The 23,079-nt window shown below is 40.1% G+C and overlaps 1 protein-coding gene across 2 annotated transcripts in view; it reads left to right on the top strand.

The window, feature by feature from the left end:
- The window catches only part of Pcsk2 (proprotein convertase subtilisin/kexin type 2), a 270,092-nt gene that overhangs the window by 189,936 nt on the left and 57,077 nt on the right, over positions 1-23,079 (top strand). For both annotated transcript variants that reach the window (XM_077800021.1, XM_077800020.1), the window contains one exon: positions 15,716-15,792. In XM_077800021.1, coding sequence (XP_077656147.1) covers positions 15,716-15,792 — 77 coding nt within the window. The remainder of the gene's footprint in view (positions 1-15,715; positions 15,793-23,079) is intronic.

Genomic DNA, 23,079 nt, shown 5'->3' with positions numbered 1-23,079 from the left:
TCCAATGTTGAGAGAAAGTGCAAAGTGATTGGAGAAGTCCTCAAAAAAAAAAAGAAAGAAAGAAAGAAAGAAAGAAAGAAAGAAAGAAAGAAAGAAAGAACGAAAGAAAGAAAATGAGTAAACGTGGGTCCTATGCAGGCCCCAGTGAGGTGCACTGGTGACTAGAGAAAAAGAGAAGCAGAAGGGGGGGAATGAGCCACTGGCCTTTGCGGTTTTGACAGGGTCACCATTCTGGGTTATAAGAAGGCCAAAGAAGAGGCCGAGATGTACTTGAACTGGAGTTGTTGGGTTGAGGGGAGTCGTGGGAGGAGAAGGCAAGGCGGGACCTGAGAGCTCTCCTGGTTCTTTCAAACACCAAGAATGATGGTGGTAGCGGGGATGCCAAGGCGCACCAAGAGTCATACGGTGTCACCTGGAAAAGGTCTAGAGCAGAGTGTTCCCTTCCCAAGGAAGCAGCGTGCATGACCACCTGCTGGAACCCCCACACACCAAGGGACTGAGCGATTCCTGTGGAGACTAGTGTTCCATCTTATCTTAATAAGGTGTAGGCTTAGCCCCAAACGAAAGCTGTAATCACTTTTCCACAGTTTAGGAATTCTGAAGTTGGATGACCATCACAGATGGTTTTTTTTTTTTTTTTTTTTTTTTTTTGCTTCAAAACCAATTAAAATGGTGAATAGCTATGAAAGGAACAGTTGGGGATCAGGTTTTTTTTGGTTTGAGTGTTTGGTTTTGGTTTGGCTTTGTCTTTTGTGTTTGGTCACATTTTACATTAGAAGAGAACAACATAAAATCAGTCTCATTCAAAGGTAGAACTCAAACAACTTCTTCATGAAAGGGGACTGGTCCACTTGGCATTTATTTTTTAGCTATAAACACTGAGCTATTTACAACATCCCTCAAGTTTCCATTCCACTCATCTCCCAAAGCCATGACCCTTACGTGCATCTTCTCCTTTTAGCATGATCATACTGAAGGATCACCAAGGCAGAGATGAACTGTTTGAAGCCAAAGGAAACAAGCAAGAAGAGAGCTCACAAGTTTTTGAGCTTGGTTTATTCTGGGTGGGAAAGTGGGTGGGAACCCAAAGCACTGAGTCTCCCTCCTCCTGTTGTTAGCCTCAGTCTTGAGGCCATTTAATGTCTTTTAGGTCTGGGTAATCCCACTCAGGATCACAGTGCTGGGCTAAGCAAGATACTTGTAGTCTCATAAATGTTTTTTTTTTTAAAAAAAAAAAAAAAACCTTTATCATCAGAATGCTTTGTAAATAGCACAGAGAGAAGATAGTGTGTTTCTGAATCAGAAGATCTCATTTCTAGTACTATCTCAACCACTTCAAGATGAAAAACCTTGAGCAAATCCCACAACCTCACTGAAAGTCTGTTTTCTTATCTATCACCTGGGAGTTACGATCCTCAGTTCTCAAAACTGCTCTGAGGTTCAAATGAGACTAATTTGTGCTGAATTTATACATAGGTAATTTGCACATAAAGCGGTGTGTAGATCCTAGCAGATATCTGTGTGGTATATTTATTATCCATATAACCATGTTTTGACAGGAGGGAAAAACACTGTGTAAGATTGCTTAAGATAAAATCTCCAATAAATGATATTTGGACAGATCTACCCCTTCGATGAGGTGACTCAGCTATCAATGAACTCATCTTTGCTATTTTTAGGGATATAAAAGGAAAGGCAGGTGATATTGAAGTTGTGTAATCAGTCTGGGGGTGGGAGAGGCAGGGATAAATTAGTGTCTCCATCTCTCCCAGGACATCTGGGCTCAAAGGTAGTGGCCTTGACCTCACCTGCCCTTCAAAAGCCGGCAGAACACCTACAGAGGGGACCGGGCTAGAAACAACCTTGAATAATGTCTAGAGCATCAGAGAACACCCAGTCAAAAGGAGGGGAACACAAATTAACTTGTACCTCGTCACCTTGACAACACAAATTTAGACCCTGGCTGCTACATTATCTCCTGATTCCTTTTCCAGAGCCGTGTCTCCGCTCTCCTTGCGCTGATTTACACGGTTGCTATTGCAGGGCTTTGACAGCACACTCCGTCTTTGTGGGACTGTAAGAATCAGGCTTGAATCGCCTTTTGAGCCAGCTCCTCCCAGCCCCTTCCACCTGGCACCCCACAAGTTCCATAACAGAGGCTATTGTTAAACCCAACCAGGGGCTGACTGACCTCCTTCTGTCCCGAGTCCCAAAGGAAACCCTTGCAGACACCCTGAGAGATCGAGCACCCTGCCTTCTCATTTCGTTATCAAGGCTCAATTCCCCTGCCTTTCTAAAACCCACATCCCGTCTTTTCCTTCGACCTCAAATTATCCAGGGCTTCTGCATCACCCTCTTCTTAGGAGGATGGGTATTGAAGTGATAGTGCCTCACTATCACTCACAGCACTTGCTCCAAGTGGCTTTTTTTTTTTTCCTTAAGAAATAAATTTAATTCAAGGTAGTTTGGGAAGGGAAGGTAGGTAATGCCTTCATGAAAGTTAAAAGAACCCGGTTACAAAAGAAGCACTGTGTAAAAGTCACTTTGATAGGGCTCGCTCAAGGTCAAGTTTGCCATCGTGGGCGGCACAGATAGACCTCAGCAATGAAGGAAACTGGAGAAATCCAGCAGAGCTAGCACAAGGCTGGGAGAATGGACCAGCTCTGGGGCAGTCACCCAAGTGGGATAGGTCATGAGCTTGGATCTGCTTCAGTTGGATCTATAGATCCTCAAAGAGGTCAAGTTTGGACGGTGAGGCCAAGCAAGGACTGCACACGGAATCACAGCGTGCTTATGGATACTTATGTGCCCCTTCATTTTTACCAAGTCCAAATCACAGCTCACAATAGTGTTCGCTTTAGTTTGCCTATACCATGTGTTAAGAGTCCAGAGAATATGTCCTTTCTTTTTCAGAAAAGAGAAAGGATTGGGGGGGGGGAGCATTCACTGAGATATAAACACATTCTAAAAGGAATGTTTCAACTCCTATTATTGTTAATGCAGCTTGGCATTTCATTTGTCTATAATTGAATGTATTTTTAAAGTTTTGACAGAAACTTTATTTCAAGCAGCAGGAGGCAAACATAATGCAGACCTTAATATTCATCAAAATTTATTTAATAGCAGGAAACCTTTCACTCTGAACTTCTACTCTGGTTTCTTGCAGAATTAATTCCCCCAACAGCCCTCGCCTGCCAAAAGCAAGTAAATTCAATATTATACATAGTAATCACACGCTTTATCTTACTTTTTGTTTTGTTTTGTTTTGTTTTATTTGAGCGCATCAGCCCTCTCTTTCAGAACAACAAAAAAAATCCATTGGGATGGCTGTTTTAAGAATTCACCTTTCTCACAGAAAGAAGGAAAAATGGCAAAAGTTCTTGATCCTCCCAAAACTCTGTCTTTTAATCTTTATTATTAGAGATTGCATTCTTTAGCTTTTTCTACTGCCCATTCTGTCCTTCAAAAGCAAATAATATTGGGAAGGGCAATGGAATGAATTTATTCATGCTGAGATATGGATGGCTTATCAAGTTCAATTTCTTCCTCTCAAAAAGTCTAGGTAGAAGTGGGAGAAGAGAAAAGTGGGAGAAGACGATGATAGGAGGGAGATGGTGGAGGAATAAAGAGGAAGTGAGGAAGCCAAAGGCAAACCTGGCACCAACTGAACACATAAGAGGGAATGATCTGGCGACCCTGTTAAAATGCAGGGTCAGCCCCTCTGGAATAGGGCCTGAGACTCCACACCTCTAACAAGTTCCCAGGTAATACCAGTGGCACTGGTCCACAGACCACACTTTAAGCAATCAGGTGTGTTATTAGCAAATAATCTGTGCTATTAACAAAAGTGTTAGCTCAACAGTCCTCAACCTTGGCTTTACATCAGAATCCCTTGAGCCAGGTGTGGTGGCACACACCTGTAATCCCAGAGGCTCAGGAGCCTGAGGCAGGAGAACTGCAAGTTCAAGACCAGCCTCAGCGAGTTAGCAAGACCCAGTATCGAAATGAAAAATTTTTTAAAGGTGGGTGCTTGGGGTACATATCTCAGTGGTTAGTGCCCCTGGGTTCAATCCTCACTACCAAAAAAAAAAAAATTGAAGAGGTTTTGTTGATGTGTTTTAAATTACTGATGTCTAAGCCCTACTCAATAAATCAGAATTCAAGGAGTTGCTCAAGTGTTTGTACTTCCAAAAGCTCTCTGGGAAATTCTCTTGTGCTGCATGAGTTAGGAACCACTATTAACTGACCTCCTTAAAAATTCTGCATCTAATATATTAGCTCAAGAGAGTTAATAGGATACCCCAGCTAAGGGCATCCTGACTTGCTATTGCACAATGACTGGCAAATAGTAATCAATAAATGTTTGTTCAGTAAAAATAAATAAATAATAAACAATTGGCTAAATGCATGAAAGAATGGAGACCTTTGAAGACCTACGTCTATAGAATGTAAAGTACTGAAGCTATAATGTCAAAAAGATGAGGGGCAGAATGACATTTGAGGACAGAAAGTCTTTACCATTACTTTTCCAAATCTCTCATATAAAGACTTAATTCTTGGACCGCTTGAATAGCAGATTCCACTGATAACTCTAGAAGTCAAAGCCATAAATTTTACCAATACATTGTTACAGGGTTTCACCAACATTCACCAGTCACAACACACCTTTGTGATTTTTGTGACTGGTGGTATTATTTACCTATTACGTCTCCTTAAGTCAAATCACTTTTTAAACATTAAATACATATATTTTTAAAGTAAACTATAAATCACTATTTCAAACAGAAAACAAAACAACTAATATCCCCTGACATACGTGGGGATATTGACTGACTGTCAAAGTAAATACCGTGAAAGCAACTGAAGCTGGATGTTTTTGTCTGCCAATGTTTGCCTCTGTCAGAGGAGGAGAAGGAATAACCAGTATAGGGTTATTCATGGGAACACTTAACAGAGACTTTGTCACCTTCATAATAAGAATGATGAAGGTGTATTTTGAAAAGAGACACAGTCCTGCCTTGCAATGCCAAGGTTATTTAAGGTGGGGACTAAGCATTACAGGTAAGCATTGTGCGAGTCAGTTTTCCATTACTGTAACAAAATACCTGTTAGGATCAACTTATAAAGAGGAAAGATCTATTTTGATTCATAGTTTGGGATGTTTGTCTATGGTTCATTGACCCATTGCTTTTGAGCCTGTGGTGAGGCAGCATATAATGGTGGGGAATGTGTGGTAGAAGAGAGCTGCTCACTTCATGGCCCAGAAGTGAAACAGACAAAGAGGAAGAGACAAAGGCCCCACAATCCCCTTTTGAGGGCATGACCCCATGACTAAAATCCTCCCACTAGGCTTCATCTGCTAAAGGTCCCACCCCCTCCCAATAGGACCATGAGCAGGGGTTTCTGGTGGACATTCCTGATCCAAACTAATGCAGCTTCTTATGAAATTCCAATCTCAGCCAATGAGTTTCATGTCATGCTCAGAAACCTAAGGGCCACCACATAGTCCTGAAGAGGTTCCAGGAAAAAGAAACAAAAGAAGGAAGTATTTCCAAGATTTCAGATTCTAAAGAACCCAGTCATCAATGTTATTTGTCCTACCTAGATTAGAATTTTTAGTTTTAAAAAACCCTACTTCTGTGAGGAAGAGCATAATCAACAGAGCACAAAGAAACAGATTGAATCCCGTAGTCAGAAGCAGTAGGATTAACTTTCTCATTGGAGAACTGTTTGCCGGTTTAGGCCTCAAAGGCATTATATCGACCTTGGAAGAGAGAATTCACTAAATAAAACTGTTTTTTAAAAAAAAAATGAATGAAACCCCACAAAGTATGAGAGTGCTTCCCTGACTCTTTAGTGAAGTGGGTCTCAGTGTGGGGGTTTAAATTCTTAGCTCAATTTACATACTTGGATTTAAACAGAATGATCTATTTATGCTCTGAGGTGTAAATGCACTAAATTATCCTCTTAACGTGCTAGGTATTTATTTTTCCCTTTTGAACACCGCATGTAGTTGAATGCGGTGGTTATGATTTTAATGCTGAGAAACAAGATTGCATAGTAAGACTAGGCATAAAAGCACCATATGACCCAGCTACACCACTTTAAAGAATTCAAGTCACCACGCTTTAGCAGTACACGCATACCCATGTTTAGAGCAGCACAATTCACAATAGCCAAATTATGGAACCAGTCTAGGTAGCTATCAATGGATAAATTAAAGAAAATGCGGTAGATATATACAATGGAGTTTTATTCAGCCATAAAGAAAGATGAAATTATGTCATTTGCAGGAAAATGAGAGAAACTTGAGAACATTATGTTAAGGAAAATAAGCCAAACTCAGAATGTCGAGAGTCATATGATTTCTCTCATATGTGAAAGCTACAGAGGAAAAAGGAAAAGAAAGATGGCGGAGAGCAGGGCCGGTCTTAAGAAAACTGAAAAGACATCAGTAGAGTAGAAGAAAGGTACAACAGGAGAGGAAAGAAGGGAGAGAAAGAGGAAATACCGGGGAATGCTACAGGCCAAATTATATTGTTCTGTTGTGTGAATGCCAGAATATGTAACAAATCCCACCATTATGTACAACTATAATGCACACGTAAAAAATAAATATATCAAAGAAACGATTGCATCATTAGTTAGAAGAGAGGCTCTGGAATCAGACTCCTCCGTCTAAATCTTTGCTTTTTCCTTCATTATCTCTGTGACCTTGAGCAAGCATTCAACCTCTCTGTGTCTCAATTTCCTTGCTCATAGAATAATAAGAGTCCCACATAAGGGCATTATAAGGAGAGGCTATTATACATAAAACATCTGAAAAAGTTTTTGCACAATATAAACATTCAGTATATGCTACTTACTGTAATCATGTCCCAAAAATTTACACTAACTTAAATGCCAAAGCTCTCTAAAAAGGCTCCCGTGATTCTTTGCAGGAATGCATTATATGTTTACCATTAAATATATCCCCTTCTTCTATGTGAATGAGAACTCATTATGCACTCATTGTACACATCAGCTTTTTTATTTAACAATATTTCTTGGGAATGAGTTTATTGCAGGCCTCAGGTCTCGTTCTTTGCCAGAGCTGCAGTTTTGCATCTTATGAATGCACTATAATTTATAACTCATCCCCAGTGTGGGATATTTAGGTTGTTTTTAGTCTTTCACTGTTATAATCATGGCTGTCATAATACATTTAAACACACATCTTTCAAATATATCTTTAAGGCATATTCTTAGAGATGGGGCCACTGGGTCAAATAGTTTGTTTTTATATTTTGGTAGATATTGCTGAATTTATCTTCAAAGAGATTACACCAACTTGCACACCAACCATGCACACAAGTGCCTGTGTTCCTTTGTTCTGAAAGTAATATTTTAAGTACTTAAATCAAAACGCGGAGGGTAACCAAGTTTTTTAATCTGTTTGGGTTGCCATAACAAAATACCTGAGACTGGGAAAATTACAAATAACAAAAATTTATTTCTCACAGTTTTGAAAGCTGGAAGTCCCAAGATGATGTTGCCAGTAGATTGGTTTTGAATGAGGACTTGTTCCCCATAGACAGCGCCTTTTTGTGTCCTCACATGGTAGAAGGAACAAACAAGTCTCTCAGACCTCTTTAATAGAGCGCTAATCCCTTCGCAAGAGCTCTACCTTCAAGACCCTAGTCACCAAAGACCCCACCTCTGAATTACCAACACATTTGGAGATTAGATTTTAACATAGGAATGTTGAAGGGAAGCAAACATTCAGACCATAGCACCAAGAAAGGTAACTGTATTAACTCATGGTTGTCAAAAGATTAAAAATATACATTTATGAAATGGCAACCAATGTCCTTCTTTATTAATGCACTAAATAACAAAATCTAGTAGGCAAGTAGGGGTGTGCTGAAAGACATTTCAGCATATCTGCAACAATTCTAATGTGGTATGAAAATATGTATTCGTGACAGGCTCTCAGGTACTGCTAATCATACCATGGTTTATACTCCATCCATAACTGAAAGAAATACTCAATTTGAGGTGGCAGGTAATGCAAATACGGCTGTAAAATTTTTCCTCCCAAGTTTTGAAGTCTGTCTTGGAGCCAGCTCCAGGAGATTAATTCTAAGAAGCTTCTCTTCCCTTCAATACATCGGGTCATCCCCAGAATTCATGCTTTTAGGGAAGATCTTAAAATTCATGCATGGGAATCAGTCTTACTTGAATACAGGCTCCATCAAGCATCTAAAATAGTGAGACAAGCCAAGAAGACATAGATAGGCAAAGATAACTGTCAGAAAGACTCCAAGGAGCTGTCTTGACTGTTGCTAAGAGTAACTGCCCACTCCTTCCCTCCTATGTACCCCACAGGGTTTTGGGAGGTATATAATAAAATAAGAGATCCAAAATTCCTTTGAAAAAAAAAAAGCACTCTTAATTTTGGTTACTGCATTCACCATTAGGAATTATTATTATTGTTATCTCCTCTTATGTTTAGTGCTTAAAATATCTTACAAATGAGCTGATGTGTATGGTAATGAGGTCCAAAGGACTGAGTTGCCCAGCCTTGGGAAGTAAGAAAAGTCCAGTTGCCCAGGAAGTGGCTTGGAACACGATGATCCCATGTGTCTCACTATGAGGTCATATCATCCTCTTATCTGAAGAGTACTCCAATAACTAGAGAAGTTGCTAGAATTTCCAGGAGCAAGAAGGAGGGATGAGAGCTGTCGAATCCACAACCAGAGAATGCTGTTATCACTGGAACAATAAACTACTCTGGAAACTGTAGGTGTACAGGAGAAAGATTTCAATCAAATTTCTGATTACGCATCTTTTAATTTTTCAAGTGCCGGAGAAATGTGAAATTTCATTAAGTTTTACAGCCAGACTTAATATAGACATAAATCCCTTTAATGTTGCTTTCAGTCAAAAGTGAGCTGAACATTATCGTTAAACCAGTGCATGTGGGAGAATTATTCGAGGAAAATCAAAACAGGCACAGTTGGGAACATTCAAGCACGACCATATTAGATGCAAGTAGGCGCGATAGCAAAATTCTTTAGGTGCTAATGGACTGGGCTTTTTTTTTTTCTGCTCAGTTTCCATACAGATGAGCTTTGTTCTGGGGCAATATGGTTGCAGTTGGAGAATCTATCTAGGGAAGCTCATTTCTCTTTCATTAGTCCATGAACACAGTGCAATTTCAGCTAATACTGTTACACAGCTCCTAGCTGGGTTATTTGGTTAAATGCCTTCAGGGAAAGTAGCAATCCAGAGTAAAGGGACAAATGTGATGCGGTTTCTTGTTCTGAATTCCTATAGCTGTGGAATTGCATTGGCAATTAATCATGCCATGCTATACTCATGATCACAATCACCTATCCTCTTGTTTGAAATATTATTTAAGTCTTGTATTAGTTGATGTTTCACAGAAAACATTTTATCTCTGTGGTTCAACATCTTCAAGGTCTGGGCTTATATATGACTCTAACTACAAAGGCCTATTTCTTGTAGCTTGTAGACATGTTGGTACATACATAGTGCATTTGTGCAAAATTGAAAAAGGTGAGTGAGTGAATTGCAAAACAGCATCCTCCCTCTGGGCAACCAAATTAGAAAAGATGCCCTCTCCAGTAGGCAAATGAGAAAAGGGCAGTTCCATTGGCCTGGCCAATTATTTTTTTAAAGTCCTACCCAAAAGCACTTGGCTTCTCAAGCCCTGTGCAGCCCCCAGTTGTTCTCCTTGGACAAGCAACCTTGTGGAAGTCACAACTGCACATGACAGCCCTGATTTAGAAACTACTTCCCCATTTGTGTAGTCAGATCACAGAGTTTGTCCCTCGGTGCTCTAAAAATATCTGTTCAATCACATCCACGGATGCCCATATTAAGTGTAACAGCTTATTACAAGAGCCCAGTATTGTCAGAGTGCAAATGAAGTGTAACCTTTTTAAAATGAAAAATGAGGCTGAAGATATAGCTCAATGGTACAGCAGTTGTCTGGCATGCACGAAGCCTTGGCATGCATGAGGGCTTGGGTTCAATCCATGGCATTGAAAAACAGAGAGAGAGAGAGAGAGAGGAGAGAGAGAGAGAGAGAGAGATGAATAAGGCCTGTGCATCAGATACCAAATGCATCCATCTCACCTGGGCAATTACCCCTTGCATGCCAGAGGGCTGCTTACTGTAAACACCTGCCACACTGGGCCACTCAAGGACAAGGCTCTGACCTTGGAAAGAAATGGGTGGAAAGAAGAATTAGAAAGTTCGTGGTCTGCAGGAGCCCTCAATCAATGATGGGCAGTGGGATAATAAAAACCATGGTGAAGCCAAGCACAGTGGCGCATGCCTGTAATCCCAGCATCTTGGGAGGCTAAGGCAGGAGGATTGTGAGTTCAAAGCCAGCCTCAGCAAAAGCCAGGTGCTAAGCAACTCAGTGAGATCCTGTCTCTAAATAAAATACAAAATAGGGCTGGCTCAGTGGTCAAGTGGTCAAGTTTCCTAAGTTCAATCCCTGGTACCAAAAAAAAAAAAATGGTGATATTTTTCCCCATAGAAGAATCCTCTACATGACCTCCATCAATGCCTCTGTGGACTGAGCCCATTTCTGCCTGTGGCAACTTACTTACTTGACAACTCACCCCTGATTGATATGAGACACCAGAGGGATAAGCTTCAAAGATCTCTTAATGTAGCATGACTTATATCAGATTCTTTACAGCAGCCTCAGCCCACTGAGAGAGGACAGACAGGACACAAGACAGGTGTCTCCCATGAAATGAGACTTCCCAGGAAGACATGGTCTTCCTGAATGAGATGTTATAGTTTAGGCCATCAGATGACTTCCAGGGAGCACAAGTGCCCTAGGACATGGGTCAGACATTGGCAAACTCTTTCCAACTGTAGGCCAGAGAGTGGACACTTCAAGCTTTGCGGGCCTCTGTACTACTATTCATTCTGCCGTTGTGTTGCAAAGACAGTCATAGGCAGTTTGTAAACAAATAGATGTGGCTGTGTTCCAATAAAACTTTATTTACAGAAAACAAGTGGTGGGGCATATGCAACCCATGGGCTCTATTTTGTGACTCCTGCTGAAAGTGATCAAAGAAAGAGAAAGGCACAAAAAAAGCAAGAGATGAGAGAAAGCCCACACTGAATCCATCATACTTTCATTTCACCCTCACAGCAACCAAGTAGTAAGGGTTGTATCATCTGCATTTTGAAAATGAGGAATCTGTGATTCCCAAAACATAAAAATTTTAAAAGTTCAAGGCCAAAAACCAGATCTTTCTGACTTTAATGTTTCTCTTTCTTCTCCTCCAACAAGCTGGTACCTGCAGACACACGTCTTGTGCAGTCCAGCAAGAGGGGCAAACTGGTCCCAAAGACATAAATTTCAGGTTTAGAGATAAAGGTGGCAGTTTCAGAGCCAGATTCAATCTCAGGGGCCTCAGAAGCTTCTCTGAAGATGTGAAAGCAGTAGGCCTGGTTACTACTGGATTCATGAACTTCCGTCCGTCCTCCACACCAGGCTTCATAGTGAGACCAGATGCAGCATCTGAAGCATGCCATTGGTCAGCCTGTGCAACAAATGCAGCTCCAGATACAGCAAGACAGAGGACTTTGTGAAAATAAGCACTCCCCTTGTCCTTTCTTAGCTTAGTGTGCATGCCGGCAGGCCATCTATTTGGAAAGTGCAAACAATGACCAAACCCATAATTATTAGACTTTCTAGCCAAGAGCAAGTATAGTCTTGTTTTCTATGTATTCAAATATTCAGAAATTAAGCTTTAGTATTATTAAATAGCAGAGATGGGGGGATTCCCCCTGCATTCAACTTCTTTAAGCAAAAAAATGAGCCATTATGAGAAGTTTCTTCCAGAAATAACTTCCAGGGAAGCCCTGAGGTCAGTTTGGATCCAACCCATCTTCTCACTTTCTGTGACATAATACAGTGATAATTCGAGTTCTTAATGATGACTCCGAATCATCCTGATCCTGAATCATCAAAGATTAAATCATGTTCACTAAACAGGATTTCTAGTGCAAGAAAATAGAGTAATGTATTTTAGAAAGAAGTTAGTCAAGTACAAACAAGAAGCATCTAGTTTAACCTAAGATAATCAGAGCATTCTGTTTACCAAAACGCTACTTACTCTCAAATGTCCATGTTGATGGCTATGATAGAAAAGTCTAATATAATTCAAGACCAGTTTAACTTACTCTTGTACACAAATAATTTTATAGGAGACATTATAATTTGAATCAATAAATGATTCAGTTTGACCATAAAAGCATAAACAGAACTCTTGGAAAAAAAATTGCTCACTGCTCTTTCTTGCTATCAACCATTTGATTTCTAGCCAGAAAACATACAGCCAAAAAAGAACAATTATTTGCTTTTCTTAAAGCTTACTGCGGCCTACTACCCAAAGAATCAATCATTAGTCATCAAATTCATTGTAAAGAAAACAAAATTATTAGGGTTCCTAAGTCGTCATCTATTTCAATGTTGAGAGGCAAATTTGACCTCAGATGACACATGGTCTTTCTTCTTTTTATAAAAATGGTTGTAGAGTCAAATTATATTATTATGTTGTGTGTATATAAACTGTGTGACAACAAATCTCCCATTATAAACAGCTAAAATGCACCAATAAAAAAAACATGGATAAATAAATAAAATGGCTGTAGAGTTTCAAGGGTTCCCAGCTTGAAGTTCTGCTGTCAGAATTTCCTACTCCCTCCTTCTATACCCCACCGACTCAGGGTAAGCCATCTTCTCCAGAGTCAGGAATGAGAGCCAAGAGACCTCAACCCAGCCCCAAGTGGTAATTATGAGCCAGAAAAATAAGCCAGAGTGTAACACTTATAAACTCAGTCACTCAGCAGTTAAGTATCAAGTGCAGAAATTCTGTTTCTCTGTAACTAAATTTCTATCTGCCACCTTACTTGTGCTGATGATAGAAACTGGATATTGGTCAACTCAGGTTTTGTCTCTACCCTCCCTCCCTGTCTCTAGAATTGTTCTTAAGCTTTGAAGGACTAAAAGCATGAGAAAGGAGACATGGATCCTGGCGCACTTCATCTTAGATTAAAATTTAACCTAAAATAATCAGAGCATTCTATTTACCAGACTTAGCAAAGATTCTTCCAATTCTATTGTTTAAGTAGCAACCTCACCTTGAAGACCAAAAGAAAATTATTAAGTGGTACTTTTCTCAATATTCCTGCCCCACTAACTCTACCTAAGAATGCTCTTATTTCTGAAAACTTCAGAGAAGGTCAAGGATAACAGAATATATCTAAGGAAGAGAAATAAGTTTTAATTTTAAAACAGTATCCCTGAAAAGAACTGAAATCCAAATATCTCAAAAGAAGTCAAGGCGGAAGGGGGCAGAGAGTGTGAAATCTGAGAGGTTCCCCCAAAGACAAGGATTGTACTACAGATACAGAATTAAACTTCACAAGTGAAAGTAATTTGGGCTCTAAGTGGAGGAGGAAAAGAGAAACTAGGGACCTGCCAGTCATTATGGCTAGTGGAGACGGACTTCCTTTCTAGTGAACTGGAGTTGGGTGAAGACCTAGATTACAAATAAAGGATATATGTGTTCAAGATTCAAGAAAAGCCAAGTATGGTGGCACATGCCTATAATCCCAGTGACTCAGGAGGCTAAGGAAGAAGAACTTGGGACCCAAGTCTATACATGAAAGTCATTTCGGTTTCATATACAGTTTAAGGTCAGCCTCAGCAATTTAGCAATGTCCTAAGCAACTTAGCAAGATGCCGTCTAAAAAATAAAAAATAAAAGTACTGACCATATGGCTCAGTGATTAAGCACCCCAGAGATACAATCCCCAGGACCAATAAAACAAACAACATTGATCCAAGGAAAAATGACAGAGCCAAATTTCAAGGTGACTTCTGCCCATATACATTTATTTAAATAAATTAGTACAGGTTGAGTAACCTTCATCCAAAATGCTTGGGATCACCAGTGTTTTGAATTTGGGATTTCTTTTCAGACTTAGAGATATCTGCATATTTATAATGAGCTATCTTGGGGGTGGGACCCAAGTCTATACATGAAAGTCATTTCTGTTTCATATATACCTATGCATTTACCCTGAAGGTAATTTTATGCAATATCTTTAATGCACCCATATTCTCACTAAAACCAGACATATCAGGTCAGGTGTGCAATTTTCCACTTGTGGTGTCCTGTTAGCACTCAAAAAGTTTCCAATTTGGGAATTACAGATTTCAGATTTTCAGATTCTGGACACTTGACCTGAGCTGATCATTACAACTACTGGTGACTTGCAGCCTTTTGAGACCCACCAAATCAATACAAATATTAATGGAATGAGTCAATTTTTCTCTTAAAAACATTATGCCACTAATACATTAGGTGTACACACCAAGGTGTGTCCCAAACTAAAGTGTTTTAGCTCTTCAAGGAGGAAAATTTATGAATATGTCCCAGGACCCATGGAATCAGGAGGTACCAAAGCTGGAATGCAAATCCAATTCAGTGTTCCCTGGATCCATGTGTCCTGTGAACCAAGAAATCTGGTGTATTTATTACAGAGCCCAAAAACAAAGAGGAGGAGAAGAAAGGAACTTTCAGAGATCAGTCTCCCCAGGCAAGCAATGAGGAAGGAATGGATTAGTCACTAAATGATAATGGGTCACCTCTCATCATTTGCAAAGATAAAAGGCTAACTAGTGACTTAAATGTAAAATAAAGACAAACATGAAACCACTTAAATACTGCTCAAGAGAGTATGTAATTGACTTACGTGTGGAAAGACTCTCAGTGGAAAAGTAGAAGTATAGGATGACGTAGAATTTCACCCTCCTTGGGCTGGGGATGTGGCTCCATGATAGAGTGTTTGCCTAGCCTGTGTGAGGTCCTGGGTTCAGTTCCCAGCACAAACAAACATAAGACTTTCTCACTGAGGTTGTACCCACCCACCTTCTACTGTAGAGTGTAAGAATACATGCCTGTCACAGTTTGCAATTGTGTGTTTGATTTTTCGATCCCTTTTGCTGTTTGTTCCACTAATTAGGCTATAAAGATGGCGAGAGGCAAGAGGCCAGGGCTGCACTTCATTCTCAGCAATGTTTCTGGCATGTATTGGACTCTTCATTGTATTTATTGAGTGAATAACTGAGGTTGATCGCAGTCAAGATTAGGAGCTTGGACAGCTATCCTATAAGGGGAAAGGAGATGAGCCTTATGCCAGTCTGAAACAGGGAGCTGGAAGTGAGCCGAGAAACTCTAAAACTCCGCAGCCCTTCCCGCCTGTCACATGAAAACTAGAACATTCTGGCCTTCAGTCCAAGAAGTATCAAACAAAGTTATCAGCAGCCCTGAATTCTGGATGAAATCTGCCAAACTCACAAGGGGGACCATGACTTCAAATGAGAATAGGTCTGGAGGACACCGGGGCTCCATTTTGCTCAGCCCTTGAAGACTTGAAATGGAGTGAGAGGAAGAAGCCAGGCCAAGGGCATACAGAAAGGAGAGAAGGCTCCCAGGAACAGTGAGGCCCTGTCTCAACTCTGTCACAATTTTGCATGAGCTGGTCCGGTGCAGAACATTAGCACAGCGCTCTGGTGGTGACTGTAAACATAAAACAGTGTGCTCACAGCAGTCTCACTTTGCTGTGCCCCTGGCTTTCCCGACCTAATGAGACACCTTGTGTTTTTCAGAATGCCGAAGCAAGTTACGACTTCAGCAGCAATGACCCCTATCCTTACCCTCGCTACACAGACGACTGGTTCAACAGGTAAACTGGGCCTTGGGAGGATCACTTACATTAGGCTTGGGATTTTATATTGCTTTGTTTTGTTTAAGGTTTGAGTATCACCAGCAAAACCATCCCAATGTTTTACTGAATCATATCGCAACTTTTCCTCTTAGTGGTTACATTCTCCACATTCATGGATTTTTTTTTTAAATCTTACAATGCTCCTCAAAGAATGATCTTTTGACTATTTTGTTCTGTTGAATTAGAAATAATTTGTACTTTAATGTGTTCATAATAAGAAAAATTAGGAACCAGAGATCTTTTCTCTACTTACTGCAAAGTAATTCTAAAGAACAAAAAAAATTTAAATACTATTTTCATTCAATCTGTTGAAACATTAAAAAAAAAAAAAAAAAAAACGCTTTCTGTCCCATGGACCTGTATCTGAATGCTTTTGAAAAGTGTTTCTGCTATAATCTTACAACAGCTCATGTGGTCTCCTTCCCTGATCAAAGAATAGGGTTCAAGTCAAAGACAATATTAAACCCATGATATAAATTATTTCTAAGTCCAGATTTTTTTTAAATATCATTTTTACTATTTTATGCAAGAAGCATTATGTCCAGAGAGTGGCCAGGGTAGATTCTCATTGGACCAGGTGACTTAGTACCAGTTCTTACAGTTAGCAAGTTGGCTAGTTAAAGTCAGAGGAAGAGACAGGACTCCTACTCATGTGTCCTATCTTACATCGGGCTTACAATACAGAAAAGGAGAAAGACTAAAATAAAATTCAAATTCATAATATTTTTAGAACGCCATTGCTGATGTTCAATAGCCCAATACATTCTCTATTAACTTCATCTACAGCCTGAAAATTATGATGTTGTGCTTGGAAGTGTGTGTTTGGAGAGTGAGAATAGATAAAAGTCTGAGAACATTGGGTATAAAGTATCTCTGGTTCCCATGACTTATATAACCCTAGATCCTCAAATGCCCTAACCAAATAAATCCCCTCAGACACAGGTATCTGAAGTTATCAAATCAATGTCATAAAACTGATAGTTAAATATAATTGGCAGGGCCTGGGGATATAGCTCAGTTGGTAGAGTGTTTGCCTAGCATAAGGCCCTGGATTCAATCCCTGGTCCCACACAACAACAACAACAACAACAATAATAATAATAATAATAATAGGTGTCTACTTTTAAAAATAAATAAATGAATAGAAAAATAAATAAATGTAATTGGCAATGGAAGTCTGGGATCCTCTTATGAGAAGAGCCTAGCTTTGGCTTGATTACTGTCTCTCTGCAGCTAGTATGTTCTAACCAGAATTTTGATGAGTTGATTCAGGTCCAAAAATATAACCAACAAAATATTTTTTCCCAAACCCCATATATTTAATCCAAACACAATCTTCCCCAACCAAATGTTCTTGCATGATATGCTATAAGAATATTTCTTTAAAAAACAAAATGCTAAGAACCAGATACGGTGATACATGTCTGTAATCCCAGCTACTAGGAGGTTGAGGCAGCAGAATTTCAAGTTCAAGGTTAGTCTAGGTAACAGTGAGGCCCTGTATCAAAATTCAAAAAATAAAATGAAAAGGGCTAGGGGCATAGCTCAGTGGCAGAATGCCCTTGGGTTCCATGCTGAGTACCAAAAATAAAAATTAAAAAATTAAAAATTTAAATGCTAAGGAAATGCCTTCTCTCTAAATTATTTTCATTTGCAAACTTGTTCTTGAAAGTACAGTTTTAAACTGGCCTAAAACCTCTAAATAGAACTAATTAGTGTTTTCTGTAATAAAAATTCATCATTATCAGCAGTAAGAATTCCCAAGTGTCCATTCACCCCAAGACACAGTCATAGTCACTCAGGCAATCATGATCCCTGTGCCCGAAGAAATCAATGACTCAAGATAGAGTGTCCACTTTGACCAATAAATAGGTTTTTCCCAATTATCAAGTAATTTTCAAAGATCCTCATCTGCCATAGCTTGTTATTACAAAGATTGGTTGATGCCCAGCTCAATTCATGGTCTTTCAAAACATAACTGCTTTTGTAAATAATTACTGGAGGATGGTAAGTCAAAATTCATGTCCTTAGCACTGGGAGAACTCTTGCTCCAAAATGTTGGCACCATCTAGAGACAATCCCAGATTAGCTGACAGAGGATTCAAATAAGGCATTCTTTCCCACAAGGGTAGGATGTGTTTACTAAAATTCCCTCTGGAATGAAATGATATTTTTCCTGGTATTTTCTTCAATACTACTTATATCTTGAAGTAAGAGGTTGGTGAGTGGGCTAGGATATTGAAGAAATAAAAATGGTTATGGGTTAATCATTGTTAAATACAGGAGATGGGTACATGGGAGTTTACTCTATTTTCATTTATCTCTAATATTTTCTACAATAAGAAGTAAACAAGTTGGGTGCAGTGGTCCACACCTATAATCCCAGCAACTGGGGAGGGGGACTTGTTAGGTGCAGGGCAGGCTGAACCAAGTTGACTGCAGGGCAGGCTGAATGAATGTTAGCTGCAGGATAACCCACGCACCCAAAGCCCCCTCTGTCTGGTCCTTTATCACCTGTTTGCATCAAGTCTGAACACTCAACCCCACTCAAGACTAAATACTCGGCCCTTGCCCATCTGGTGCAACAGAAACCCACATCTGACCCCTGCCCCATCTGCCTGAAGGCAGAAGATGACACCTTAGCAACTACTTATGATCCAATCACTGTACACCAACAAGGCAGCTTGCAGACCCAGAGACCCCATTAGATTTGGCTATAAAAACTCCCTCCTGCCAGGCCCCTCTCTCTTGCTCTTGCTCTCTCTGTCTCTCTCTCTTGCTCTTGCTCTTACTTTCGCTCTCTCTTGCTCTCTCTTTCTTCACTCTCTCTCACTCTCCCTCTCAACCTCTCTCTTGCTCTCTCTTTCTTCTCTCGCTTTCAGTCTCTCTCTCAAACTCCCTCTCCTCTCACTCTCTCTCTTTCTTCTCTTTATTTCTCTCTTGTGCTTTGCTCTCCCCCACCCTTTCTTCTCTCTTTCCCTGCTCTTTCTCTCTCTCTTTTCTTCTCTTTCTCACTGCTGCAGTAAAGATCTTTTGGTCCCTCCGAGTGTTGTGGTCACTTCCCTTTCAGGACTCAGGCAAGAGGATTGTGAGTTCAAAGTCAGTCTCAGCGATTTAGTGAGGCCCTGTCTCTAAAATTTAAAAAGATCTGGAATGTGGCTTAGGAGTTGAGCACCCCTGGGTTCAATCCCCAGTTTAAAAAAAAAGGAGGAGGAGGAGGAGAAGAAAACTTAAATTGCAATAGGTCACAAAATGAGACAATCACTAGACCTGGGTCCAGAGTTTGGTACTCATGAAACTGCTAGTTTGGGTGTACCAGCTTGTAAGGAGCCTGCAATGTCATATGAAAAGGAAACACATGCTCAAATCACTACAGTGTAAAATGGAGCCCAGGCTGAAACAATGAAACAAGGAGAGTTAGTACACACTGATCAGTTAGCCATCCTTCAGGTATTATTTTTAGTGCTTGTGTGTATTAATTCCATTAATTCATATACTAACCCTCTGAACAGGTATTACCAAAATTATTCCCATTTTGGAAACTGAGGCACAGAGAACTTAAGTAATGTGCAAGGTCAAACAGCTAATAAGTCCCAGAGGCAGGTTTTGCACCCAGTGAGGAGGTCATTGGTCCAGGATTTGAAGGAAGATAGTAGAGGTACGGGACAAGTATATCCTAGGGCAAGTGTACCCCATTTAGACGAAGATGGAGAAACTGAGAGGTTCAGGAGGTGGACTGGATAACTGGTCTGGGAGTTAAAGACTGGTGCAGGGACATCATTCTAAGAAGGGTTCATGGAAGGGACAGGGAAGATTTGAACAGGCTGCTAAGAGAAAGGAGGAGAGATGTTGTAGTCTGGTGAGGAACTGGAGGTGTAGATGAGAAACCTTCTCCCATTGTCCTCAAGGAGTGTTGCCACCAGAGGCCCAAGGAGCCCTAAGATTGGCCAGCACTGACCCCTGGGTGATACAGAATCTGCTGCAGGTCACACAGGAGCCGCACCTCAACTTCACAGCCACAAATGCATGCCACCAGTTCTTCAGGTGTTCTCTACTGGATGTGGGCACTGAGCCCACTACTCCATCTCTGTAAGGCAGAATTGGGGCTCTTGAAAAAGGTTCATTTCAGCATGCACCAAAACTCCAGGAAAGGCTGACTGGTGCTGACCAGGAATGGGCTTTTGCTGTTCACTGTTCCAGCCACACTGCCTGCCACAAAGTCTAGTCCGAACACAGGAGCAATTGCTGCACAGGAAATGGCAGCAGCTCCCCGTCACGGATCCTCATTGCTGTGGAAAGTACAAAATAAAATGTCCTACAAGGAATAGCCTCCAACGAGCAAGTAAAAAATTACCCCATGGAAAGGAAACCGAGTTGAATAGCAACACATCCCTCCTGGGTTTCCCTGACACTTGAAACCATTATATCATGCCCTCTGTACTTACTTATTAACTTGCTTTCCCTTCAAATCTACATCTCTTTAAGAACATATTTAAAACTCAAAAGTCAAAAGACTTTATGAAAACACACTCATACATATGCAGAGAACATTTCTCTTTTAGGGAATAGGGACCTTACCATGTCTTGCCCTGTGCTTGATTTGATTTTGTAGGATTGTGCCTTTTTAAGTAGAGCCAGTTTATTCTATGGTGAACCATTTAATAATTACATGCAGACCTTGAGCTCCAGAGACATATTTGAAACACAGTTGAGAAATTTGCAAATGGATTATAATTTCCTCCTTGCTTGCAATCAGAGAAAGATATCGGGCCAAACAAAATAATAACAATAATAATAACCATAACTGCAAAAAGGTCGAAAATATTACACATCTAACAAGCATCAGTATTGGGCATAACAGATATAATTGATTTGCCACAAGGCGTCAGGATCTAGCATCACATGTTTTTCCCTTGCTGGCCTTCAGTAAATATTGATTGACTGGTTGATAGATGGGTGGCCCACCTTTTCAGCCATGCTGAGATGTCAGGTGGCCTTGACATCTGTCCATTTTAGAGCTGCCTGCCACTTGCAAGGTTTGCGGCCCACATTTTGTCAATAATCTTGCAGGCTTGCTCTGTTTTAAGTCAATTTTTGGTGATGCATTACATATCTGTATTCCATTACTGTGCTGTTGTCTATAAAAATCCCTCTTGCATAGCATTTCTTTGACAGGCATTCACCACTGAAATGTCATCCCTGCCATCGGCAATATTTATGAAGCAACAGGGGACATAACACTCTCTATCTATTAAGTCTTAAAGAGTAAGAGATTCTGGACTAGATGCAATTCCTGGCTGCAAAAAGTTTGCTGTAAATTCAGGAAGAGAGAAGACATTTATTAGTCAAGCAACCAAAATTGGGGGAAAGGAAGAAGGATGAATAGATACTGAAGAATATGTGTCTCAGTGTGAGCTGATTTGATTGATAACGTTAGTTAAACTTTCAAATAAGAAAGATTTTCAGTGATTAACTTTTTTATTAAAACCCATATTTCATTTGGAAGAACTTTATGCAACAGGCCATGGAAGAAAAATGGCCCTCTCTGGCTTGCTGTTTTCACACTGATACTTCACCCTGGTGACACTTAATGGCTCAGGAATAGATGTCCTATGGACTGGTTCTGAAATCACTTCCTAATAATAAAATTCAAAATGTTTCCAAAGACCTAATCTAACTTTTTTCATGTGCACATTGAGACTACCTCATAAGTTGATATTAGCTTAAAGGTTGCTGCTCATAACTAGCCCTTTCTACATCCAAACCAGAGAGCAATGAAATCCAACAGAGTTAATTTTGTTAGCTATTCAGAGCCTTTGGAGAAATACCAGAGGTTTTTAAAAGTTTTATTTCTAGTTCTCTACCAGGATTAGACAGTATTTAAATTTCCCCTTTGGATAAAAGAAATAGACACGACACCGATTTAGGAATTATGGATAAATTTTTAAAGACTGTGAAACAAAACCTGTGTGTTGGTATAATCACTTCTACTTTGGAAGCTGATATCATTCGTGCCATATAGAGGAATTTTACATTCTTCAAGCAGTAAGAATTACTCTGTTTTTTTTATTTTTATTGGTTCTTTTTAGTTATACATAACATGAGGAATCATTTTGACATAATTATAAAAGCATGGAGTATAATTTGTTCTAGACAGAAAAATACAACAGATTGCCATCAATAAGTGCACTATTATGTGAATTGTTTGGTCTAGGATGAGTTATCCTGGAATCAGTTTCCCTATCTATAAAATGGGACTAATGTTCCCACTTTAAAGGGTCTTCGTGAGGATTAGAGACAGGAACACAGAGAACTTTGGTACACAGCATGGCACACAGAAGGCACTCCCTAAGTGGCAGTAAATGTAACTGTGAATTTCAGTAAAGGGATTTCTACAGGAGTTAAGTCAAAGATTCCCCACCCACTTGGACAATAGTTCTCTCTTCTGAGCTCTTGACAGAAATCAGACAGCAATGGCACAAGGGTCGAACTTTCTAGCAAGGGTCTAGTGCCTGTGTTGCCATGGTGCTGAGTGAGAAAGGAATTACATCCAAAGACACCTTGTACATGTGAGACAAGTTCAATTGATTAGGAAAACTCAAAGGCCTAACTTTAGCCTCTGAAAAACAGAGTGGGGGACTCCTCACATTTACAAAAAAAAAAAAAAAAAAAAAAAACATTTTGCTCTTTCCCCTGGAGTGGCTTTGCACATTCTTCACCCATCACCTATCCTAACCTGTTTTGCCTAACCTATTCATTCTCACCTCTTCTAACCAGTGGGCTCTTAAAACCCCCAAGCCTTCCCTTATACAGCTCATTGGACATTACCCAGCAAAACATGGTTCATATCAAACTAGCTGGGGAATCTATATTTCAACTCTGATATATATAACATCAAAACTTCTATCTCCAAAGACATAGCTGAAAAGACTGTAACTAGCTACCACGGGATTACGGCTGTCTAAAGAGTCTGTAAATCCAGGGAGACCAGAGGACAAAGACAATCTCATGTAAACTGGCCAACTTGCACACTACCCTGCGGGCCAGCTCTGCCTGCTCCCCCGTATATCTGTGCATCCAGAGTCTTGAAACCCCATTAAAGCTCCTGGATGAGAGATAAAGAACTAAGGAATCAACTCAAGCAATTTTTAAACTACTAACCAGGAAAGAAGCCCAAAGAGAGAGAGAAAGTAAAAAAGAAAAGAAATAAAAATCTCCACCTCAAAATTAGCCTGCAATCCAAAA

The sequence above is a fragment of the Urocitellus parryii genome, chromosome 6 (genome assembly GCF_045843805.1).
Source record: "Urocitellus parryii isolate mUroPar1 chromosome 6, mUroPar1.hap1, whole genome shotgun sequence".
NCBI classification, from domain to species: Eukaryota; Metazoa; Chordata; class Mammalia; order Rodentia; family Sciuridae; genus Urocitellus; species Urocitellus parryii.
Note: the sequence above shows the minus strand (reverse complement) of the source record. Positions and strands in the feature narration are given on the sequence as shown.